This window comes from Psittacula echo, assembly GCF_963264785.1.
Source record: "Psittacula echo genome assembly, chromosome: 3".
Classification (NCBI taxonomy): Eukaryota; Metazoa; Chordata; class Aves; order Psittaciformes; family Psittacidae; genus Psittacula; species Psittacula echo.
Genome location: NC_137736.1, coordinates 45,320,329 through 45,330,259, shown reverse-complemented (window position 1 = coordinate 45,330,259; position 9,931 = coordinate 45,320,329). Strand labels below are relative to the sequence as shown.

Below are 9,931 nucleotides of genomic sequence, written 5' to 3'. Positions count from 1 at the left end.
AGGTCTCTCTTTTTGCCCATTTGCTACACTCCAGCCCTTTACTTAAGTGCATAAAGTAGTTTTTATATCAATATGTGGGAGCTCTAGTAAATTATATTTTAATGTTACTCAGCTGTGTAAAGTAAACCTTCAATGGTCAACAATACCACGTCTTTAATGAGGATTTGTATATTTTATATGCTACCAATGATCTGCTTGTGTTTACCTTCTGTGAAATAACAAAAATAATCTTTAGCTATTAAAGAAAAGTATTTAAAAGCATTTTTGGAAGACTGTGGCCTTCATGCAGGAAGTTCCACAAGCTAGGGTTTTGTTATCGAAGGTTACTTTTACAATGATATTTTATATTATATAATTCCAATATTGCATTGCATTTTTGGAGTGCGGGTACTATTTTGGTGGTGGGAGAAAACCAATTTTTATATTTAACGAGAAACTCTAGGAGTTTTCTTAAATAACAGGGAAAATGTAATGTGGCGCTTGTGTTTCAGTTTTGTCAAACACACAAAAGGGTGAAAATCAGCAGACAGAAATTACTAATGGGAATTTAAGTATCAAAATGTTAGGTCTTATTTCCTTGTGCTTTTGTAAAGCCTGTTGCTAAGATTTACTATCAGGGCAAAGAGATGCTGGTTTGTATGCTAATGAAGACCAAATTATGTGTTAGTTGTCTCTTAACCACGTTTAGTTGATTTTTTAAAAAATTAGTCATGGTACTGTCATTTATGCTGCTTTTGTACTGAAGGTATCAGTACAATGTGTAGATTTTTCAAAAGAGAGTAAGTAGACTTTAAACATCCTTGATAGCTGCATTTCTCTTGCCCAGAAAAGCAGCAGTGGAAAAGGTTCCCAACAAAATGCTACAAATCTGAGAGGCTTTGAAAATTCCCACAATAGAAAAGGAATGAATAGGATTTTTCAAGCAGTCTCCTATGTGTTTTCTGAGCTGTGAAATTTGGCTGTATTGTATGCAGGGAAAATATGTGATGGGAGCAGAGCTAAGCACAGAACCTGAAAAAATGAGTAAAAAAGCTTCTGGTTTCCTTTTGAAGGGAAAGGGATGCCTCTGGGTTCTGCTGAGTTCACAAGCCAATTAAAATATTTTAAACTTATATGAGATGCAAGATGTGCTGGAGACAACCCAGTGAATATGAGTAGAAATAGCTCCTTAGAGCCAGGCACAGGCCTGGAATAGGAAAGTGGGAGGGAAATCTTAAATCACGTATTTACTTTTTATGGGCTTGTTTTAGAAAAGTGATCAGAGCATGACAAAATATTTCTGCTGCTTTTCAGTATTTTGCTGCATAAGTTAGGACTCACAATGATTTAATAATGCTCATGTGAAAGGGAAGAGCCTCCTTTGTCCTCTTTACAGCAAGTTGTACTCTTAACCGACTTTAGACTATTGCCTGTACAGCTCAGTGAATGTACTTTAAAGTTTATGAGCTCTGATATTTCCTGGCATCCATGAAGGGTTGAAGGAAAGATGGATAGATTTACCTTCTCTCTCCTTCTTTCTTTTTTTTTATTTGTTTCTCTTTCTCTCCCTTATTTTCCTTCATTCTCCCTTTTCTCTCTTTCTTTTTCTCCCTCTTTTTTTTTTTTTTTTTTTTTTTATTTTATTGCATTTGGATTGCAAATGTTTTGCAGATTTTGCACAATTGTCCAGAAGAGTGGCCTTTCTGTAGCCCATTTTCAGTAATCCTATATTCAAGTTGATATGGATGACAAATCATGTATTAATGTTTGTATAGAATTCTGGATCCGGTGTAATATTTGTACCATTAGAAGACTATTGTTTGTATAAACTGGACATTTATTTACTGCATGGGTACTGACTTGTATATTAAATTTGTGAGGTTTTTTGTAAATTTCTCTTTAAAAATGCTTGACTTGAAATGGATTGTGCTATTGTTCCAAGCATTTAGATTCTCTTGCTATTGTTTTACTGGACCAAAAGTAAATATATTCATATAAAAAAAATCTCTTTATATCTGATGGATGTATATGCACATTGTGTAGTTGATTCCTTGTCAAAACCAAGGCAGTTCAGAAGACTTAGATCTGTTGCTATGCAACAGCTATTCTGCCTGCACTTTACATTAGTAAAGTCAGCTTGATTGCTTTAAAGGTGAAAATTAAACATTACAGTTTTTTAAGCTAGTCTAGTGACAAAGAACATGTGTCCTCTCCATTGTGCTGCCTTCTTTTGAGACTATTAAATGTTCTTCTATATATATTTTTATTGTATTATCTCTCAGCCTAGAAAGGAACACTGTAAAATGAAGTACAATAAATTTAGCTTTTAAATGAACACTTGTGACTCAGGATTCAGTTTACTCCATACCAAAGTGGTCCTACAGCATCTGGCCATTTTACCTGCATTTCACAGATACACATGGTTTAAAGTAGCCCTATATCTGTGCCTTCAAACTTGGCCAGCATGGCCAAAATGTAAGGGTTGCTGTTTCATATGTAGGCAGACACTGACTTCTGACAACCTTCAGTTACCTCTCTCCCCTTCATACTCTTTGATGAAAGTAAACCTTTTTTGACTGCAAGATTCTTGCACATACCAGTTCAGCAGCTATGATCCATTTACCCTTATGAGCAGGTATGATAAAGCAGCATGTGCTACTGAGGTAAGTTTCAAGGGATTAGTTTCAGCAACTCCTGTAACAAGGCTAATAATAAGTATACCTCTTCAGGTCTGGCCATTGAAACTAACACAAGGTACAAAAAAATGTGCTGTCCTGGTCTTAAAAATGACACAAAATAAGTGTCTGAAGGGCATGCTACAACAAAAGCTGCTCAGGGAGAAATGGTTTCTGTCAAACAATCACTGTTTTAACTTATGGCCATGAGTTGAGTCCATATATCAAAAAAATCCATGCTTTCTGTCCAGTAATTTCATGCTGGTTAGCTAAGACGCTCTTGCCTAGTATGTAGCATATTGAATAATACCTTTTCCCTGGCAGCATATGTTATTAGTTCTCATAGGCATCAATTTTCTAGTCTTTATACAGTTCACTTTTATTTTGCTTCGCCATAGTATAAGAATTCAATGGCACTTACCAGCTGGGAAAATTACTTCTGATTAAGAAAACAGAAAAGATGGATTGTATTTTTCAACCTTTGAAATATCTGACTTGAAAAACCTATTAATGGCTATCTAGGTATTAGTCTTCAAAAGTCAAGGATTATGATTCTTGCACCTTGCCTCAAAATGTGCTCAAAATGCCTCAAAATTGCTGCATCCTTCCTTAATGAGATTGGCTTCCAACTCTGTAATTCCAGCACCTTTTCCCATGCTGGAGCCAGACTTCCTTGAATGTTTCCACCAGGTGTTTGGCTTATCAGAGAAAAACCTTGACTCTGACACATTCAGTGCCATTGCAATTTTCTTCTTCTTCCCCAGGACCACCCTGATGCTTGTCTCCTGAGATGGTTGTTCCTCAGTGTGTGAGCTCAGCAGTTCAGCGGCCTCTTCTGCTGGGTGTCACTCTCCTGCTCATCGGCTGGTTCAGAAAGTTGCAACACCGCACACTGCAGCCCACACCAAGGCGAGGGAGCTTTGCAGATCTCTTCCCAGCCATCGTTGTCAATGTCGTAGCCAACCACATCTTGCGTGGGCACTTCCTGTGAGTTTTGCCATTTCTTTCCCCCAATAAGGAGAGCCGTTTCCTCTACCACTGCCAGACCATAGCAAAATCGATCATAGATCAGTGGTCTTAACCGAGTCCATTGGTTTTGATCAGGATCGTATCTTTCTATTTCAGAGAATGGTTCGTATAATCCTAAAAAGGTGAATATGGCTTCTCTGATTGTTGCCATCTGATGCCCAAATCGAGCAATGCTCATGGGGGCTTGTTTCACCCACTGCCCTTCAAATGAGCTCAGAGAATATACGTCCTTGCTTGTGCTGGCTGGATCTGAGTACTTGCCGCCAGAGATGTATATAGTATTCTTGCAAATGGCACTAGCATGGCCATGCATCTTACATGGCAATTCCCTGGCCTTTGTCCATCTGTCCCTGCTGATGTTGTAGACTTCCACAGATGAATGCAGTGACCCATCCCCACCCCTTCCACCAATAGCAAAGATATCCTTGCCTAGGACACAGCAAGAAAACTGGCATCTCTTCTCCAGCATGCCTGTGATTTGGGTCCACGTGTTAAATCTCGGGTCATAACGGTAGACCTTGTTTGTAACCGATAGGTTCTTTTCGGTTTTGGTGTCACCTGGAGCACCATTTTCTATTTCCCCACCCAAGACATAGAGGAAATTCCCCACCACGCATACACTGTGGTTCTGCACCCTGTCCTGCACCTTCGTGAGAGCTCGCCATTTGTGATTGTAAACATCGAAGGCCACCACATCCGTGACAAGCCCCTCACTTGCTGTTCCTCCCCCCAGCAGAATAATGCGAGTTTTCTCATTCCTTAGTGTGGTGAACTTATCCTGCAGGACAGGCTGTTTGTAAACAGATGTATGGTAATTTATTGCTTTAATGATCAAGCATTTAATACTTGCTGAGAGGGGTACTTCTGACTGTCTGTAGGTTTTTCTCAGCTCTTCCACTGGGATGAGACCGTATCTTACGTGCTCTAAAAGGCTGCTTGTGTGAACCAGCCTGGATTTATCCTGCTTCAGCCAGAGCAGCACAAGATTCAACAAGCAGGTTTCTTTCACTATGGGGAGATCTGGTGATTGAACCACTGCTAGCAAAGACCTGAAGTTCAGCTCGAGCAGTCCTGGCAAATCCAAGTCCAGCAGCTTCCAGAAATTTTTGACAATGTATTTTTCTGTTGCTTCTAAGGCATCTGGCAAGTAGAACTTCCTGGCCACGTTGGCAGAGAAGCAGCAGTTTTCCAAGGCAAGGTTGTTAACTAAGTATTGATTGCACAAGCCAATAGCATCAGTCACTTGCAAGTAGCTTGCAGCTTCCAAGGTATCCTCCAGGCTTTCAAAGGAAAGGGGCAACAAGGAAGTGTAAATGAAATCCAGGACATGCTGGAGACCAGTGGGTGAGACGACTTGTAGGTGAATTACACTGGCCTTAGACTCTTGGGTGTAACTTTTGAACATGGCTCGGAAATAGTCGCTGGAGCATGCCAACAAGGACTTGTGTGCAGGAAATTCATTTTCCTTCACTTTCAGCAAAATATCACACAGAAAGCCTTCTGATCTCAGGGTTTGGTACTGTGCAAGTACGGTGTTGCAGTGCGCTTTACAGTAGGACAGGAAGTAACTCATGGTAGGCAATGCAGCACTTTCCCCTGAAGTTATTTAAGTTAAAATGCAATTAGATACTGAAACAGCTGCCCTGTTCACTGGCCATCGCTTGAGTGCCCAGCAGACCTCCAGCTGTTAGAGAAAAGCCCAACAAAAAAAAACCAAATCAGTCTCTCGCCTGGCAGAGGGGGACAGTTAGTAGATTGGTAATGAATTCAAGGCATTCCTTTATAGAAAAAACAGCTGAATGTTGTAACAGCTGTAGGATCCTTACTTTTCTTGCCTCTGTCACTTGTGCAAGGATGAAGGGTCCACGACTGCGCGGAGCACTTGCTTGGCTGGCCATCAGGTGACAGATGAGGGAGCTAGATGACAATCCCAACAAATGATAGTTTGTGTCTGCTCAGCCGTCGCCCTCGACCCTTCTTGCTCTGCAGGCACATTGAATAGATCCTCTCTGACTGGCAGTGCATGGTTCTGAGCAGACACGGATAAGAAGGGAGTGCTGGCTTTTCTCGTCTCCTGTTCGTATTTCAAACTCGAATGAGTTTAGACCTCTCCACCCCTGGGACAGCAGTGCCCTTATCGTCCTCTTTTCACACTCTCTTAGGAAGCCTGAGCTGAAGATCAAATCAGCACCCAAGGATTACTACATGAAGATTTTCTGAACCCATAAATCTTTGTCTGGCAGGCACTAAGACAACCAAAATATCATGATTAGTCACTGGTTTGATTTGACATGCATTTCTGAGCTCTTTGCCTCACATGACACCACCATAACTCACAGCTACCAGAATAGCCACAGGCACATCCCCTCATCCTCTTTGCCCGGGAGCCAAACCCAGGCAGGGGAGCAGAGGGGCCAGGGACTGGGCAGGCGGAGGAGCTTCCACCAGCAGCCACGGCCAGAGCAGCTGACTTGGAATGACCTGGCTGGAAATCACAAGGGTAACACATTCACACAAGGCAGTGACAAAAATAGACTCTCCCAGTTCAGCCATAATAAACCAAACCCTGTTTATAGAGGCTTTGCATAATTGTGCTCTCGTTTACCAGCTGGGAATAAACCTGGAGCCCCCAGGGACAGGCAGAAGCTGATTCTCTCAGCTTTCTCATTTTCAATATGGCTCATTAGAAACATGTGTACAGGGATTATCCCTGATTTTCACCCAGGCCCTTCAGGGTCTAATTTCTACCAGGAATAGTAGCTTCGGGCAAGCTATGCATTTTGACCTCTTAAAGCTTGCTTTTGTTTTTCTGTATTTTTCTCTGTGTAACTCTGGGTGGAGGTGTTCAGGAATCTCCTCCTAACACCTTTCTTTCCAAGTCACACACACTCAGGACCTGCAAATCTTGACAGTGTCGATAAACACTGGACAATGACCCCGCAGACTTGGGTGTAGAGGACAATCCTGCAGTACTCAAAAATGTCACCTTTTGCTCAAGCCCAAGGTAAAGACTTTTTACTGCATTTGCTTACATTTATTCATATGGTGTCAAGAAATTCTGGCTTACCCCTGTAATCAAGGACTGTTTGGGAGCTGGCTGGGTATTGATCTGGAACATGCATGCTGTGTGACTCTTCTAATGAGCTTAAACTGGCTTGCTAAGCAGACTGATACCTACGTATGCTCTGCTCTGTTTGTGAAGGACTCAAAAACCCTTGCTTTTTATTGCTGAAAAGCTCTAAAAATTGATTTACTGCTTGAATCCACTTTTGGACATGACATTATAAACTACAAATCAGGATCTTGTTAAAAAATCTTCCCCCTTGCTAGCAAAATGACATGTATGGGCAGTGGGGATGAAGTAGAAAAGGGATGTCTCTTTTCCAGTGGCTTTGCCTATGTCCAAGTTGGGACAACTCTAAAGTATTTCAGATATTGTTAGCAAAGCTCTGCAGTTGAGTCCAAACTTCTGGTTTGATCTTTTTTTTGATCTGGCTTTTCCTGCTTTGGGCAAAACAGACACAGGTATGTCTGTCACCACTTAGCAGTGATCTGTGTTGGTGATGAGGGACCAGGCCTTAAAGCTCCCACTCTTCTCTCACTCTTAAAGATACTGCTTTCTCCAGTTTAACCCCATAAGGTACCAGATTTCAAAAACTAGAGGTGCAGATAAACCTCCATGGTTTCAAAACAGCAAGCCAGTACTGTGCCTTCACGCTTTCACCAGGAGGCTGAGCAGTGAATGCAGGGGAGAACACAGGCTGTGCCTTCAGCACAGGACTAAGTTTGAGGAGAGTTTCTGCAGCAGTTCTGGATAAGCAAGTCCTAGAATCACCTCTTCTTAGGCAACAGTCCTTGTCCTCCATCAGCCCTTCACCTGTGCAGCCACGATTACCCTGAGGCAAGGGCTGGGAGGTGACACAGCCAGGAACTGATGATTGAAGAGGACTGGTGGAAACCCAGTACTCCAACAGCAGAGACATGTCTGTAGCCCAAGTCAGGTCCTCAGCCTCCCTCACTGTGTGGACTCCCAGGCAGACGTAGATCCCCAAATCAAGAGCACAGGAGAGGTGAGACACTGGCTGGGCAGGCATCTGGGGACCCACCACTGGGAGAAACCCTTGCACATGATGCCCACCTGATGCACAGAAACTGGACTGGTCTTCTGCTGTTGAGCCATGCAGCCTCCCAGAACTGGTAAATTGCCTTGTGTATGTCCAGTAAGCCACAGAAGCTGGGACTGAGGACACATAATTAAATCCTACTTCCCTTGGATCCAGATGTACCAGAAAGGGGTCAGAAATCTGGCATGGGCAAAAGTGGGTATTGCCAGCAGCAGCCAAAACACACTTCCCCACTCAAGTGATGCACTCCAAGGCACTCAGCAAGGCCAGGCCAGGCCAGGCCAAGCACTGCCCAGGCTTCCACCAATCTTGCTGGCACGTATAAAGTACCAGCACAGCACCGTCTGCAGACACTGGAACATAAGCAGCCAAATGAGGCCCAGTCTGAACATCCATGTCTGTACCCAGTGATGCCATGTTAACCAAGCTGGCTGTGCACCACTTGCAGTCTGAATGACTTCTGTATATGGGGCGTAGTTTACGCAGGTCAGTTGCCAGCTGATTCCAGTGTGTTGCCACAGGAGCCGGCACTGATTTAACTAAACTGATTTAATACCAGTGCTGGATAAGCGGGTCATATAATTGCATGCAGATTTGCTGTGCAATTCCCTCTCAGACCTACTTCATCTTTGTGGCAAGCCAGCTAATAGAAATAGTAAGAATTATGATCTTTATAAAGCTGTTTATTTGCCCAGAGATTTTTTTTCTTTCACTGATAATTGGATAAAAGCCACCTCCTCTCCAGTCCCTTGCTCTGGAGTGATAAAACAAAGGTTATCATTGTCAAAATGAGGTTTCTCCCTGCTCCGCTTTTAGACATTTAGCTGTGTCTAACTAAGGAGCCTACTCAGCCAGCACTCTCCTTTGTTGACAGACAAATTATCTCCAGGCAGCAGCTCAGGTCTTTGGCACCTTTGGAGGAATAGTTAACGTCCATTAGCAAGAGAGCAGTGGCTAAACAGCTAAGGTACAAATCTTAGGAAGAGACAGAGCACTAGGTGAGATGCAGTCAAGCCATGATCTTATATTTCTCAGCCATAATTTGGGCAATCAGATCTAATGTTTGACTCACTAGATGGTGCTTAAAATTAGGGAAACATTAGTGTTTCAGTGATATTGATTTGCTGGGAATAGATAATGCATTTTTAATCGTGCACCATTTAGACTTTAAATTAGATTTAGATTTTAGGCTTTTAATATATTCCTGTTGAAAACATTGCTATACTATAGTAGACAATCTGCAATAAGAAAGAATATTCAGAGGTGTGCTTTGGAAAATATTGGTTTCCATGCTTCCAGTAATTTTTTTTCCTGTACAAAGCTGAAAAATGGCCTGAATTGCAATGCCATGTTCAGTTTAATCTTGCAAGTAGACCATCGGTTAATAAACACTTAAATTATCATTGTAAATTTTCCCAATTATTTTTTAAGAATAAAGGTTATAAAAAGAGTTGTACAAGTAAAATTAGGCTCATTAGTAACAAGTGGCTTACTGTAGAATATTCATCACAAAAATCCACAGTGGAGAATTTCTAAGCTACACTTTGTTCCAGAAGAAATCAGTGCAGTCTAGAGGACAAAAGAGCAAACGCTTCAGATGCTTGGTAATGTACCGCATGAACAAATATAGCAGAAGTGAGCCAAATGATGAAAGAAATAGGGATGATGTAGCATATATATCTAGATATATATCTAGAAACTAACAAGAAAGATCTAATTGATTTAGGTTGTCTTGTAAAAATCATTGGAATAAAGTCTGTACTTCATCCTTGAATAATCATTCACAATAGCATATGGGTCACCCCATCTATTTAAAGCAAAGGATGTTTAGCCTGGGAAGGAAGTCTTTAAGAACATAACAGTAAGAGGAAGACATTTTCTTGCAGCTAAAAGCAATGTCTGGTGAGATCACGTCTGCGTATAAAAGCAAGGGAGAAAGTTACCGGCTTGGATGAGGTGGGTTTAGGCCATGAGGTTTTCCATTTTGTCAGGGAGAGGCTGAGGACCCATGTCGTTTTAAGCACTGAGTGTGAAGGAGCCGGAGGTCCCCACAGGCACTCTGCCCCCTGACAGCTGGGGAGCAGGAAAGCAGTGCAGGGCAGAGCATCCCCTGGCCCATCAGAG

The 9,931-nt window shown here is 42.1% G+C and overlaps 1 protein-coding gene across 1 annotated transcript; it reads right to left on the bottom strand.

The window, feature by feature from the left end:
- Nucleotides 1–3,468: 3,468 nt before the first annotated feature.
- Nucleotides 3,469–5,256, bottom strand: KLHL34 (kelch like family member 34; the record flags this gene model as incomplete). Its single annotated transcript, XM_080613775.1, has 1 exon — nt 3,469–5,256. One exon carries the CDS (start codon nt 5,254–5,256, stop codon nt 3,469–3,471), a length of 1,788 nt encoding a protein of 595 aa, XP_080469901.1.
- Nucleotides 5,257–9,931: the final 4,675 nt, after the last annotated feature.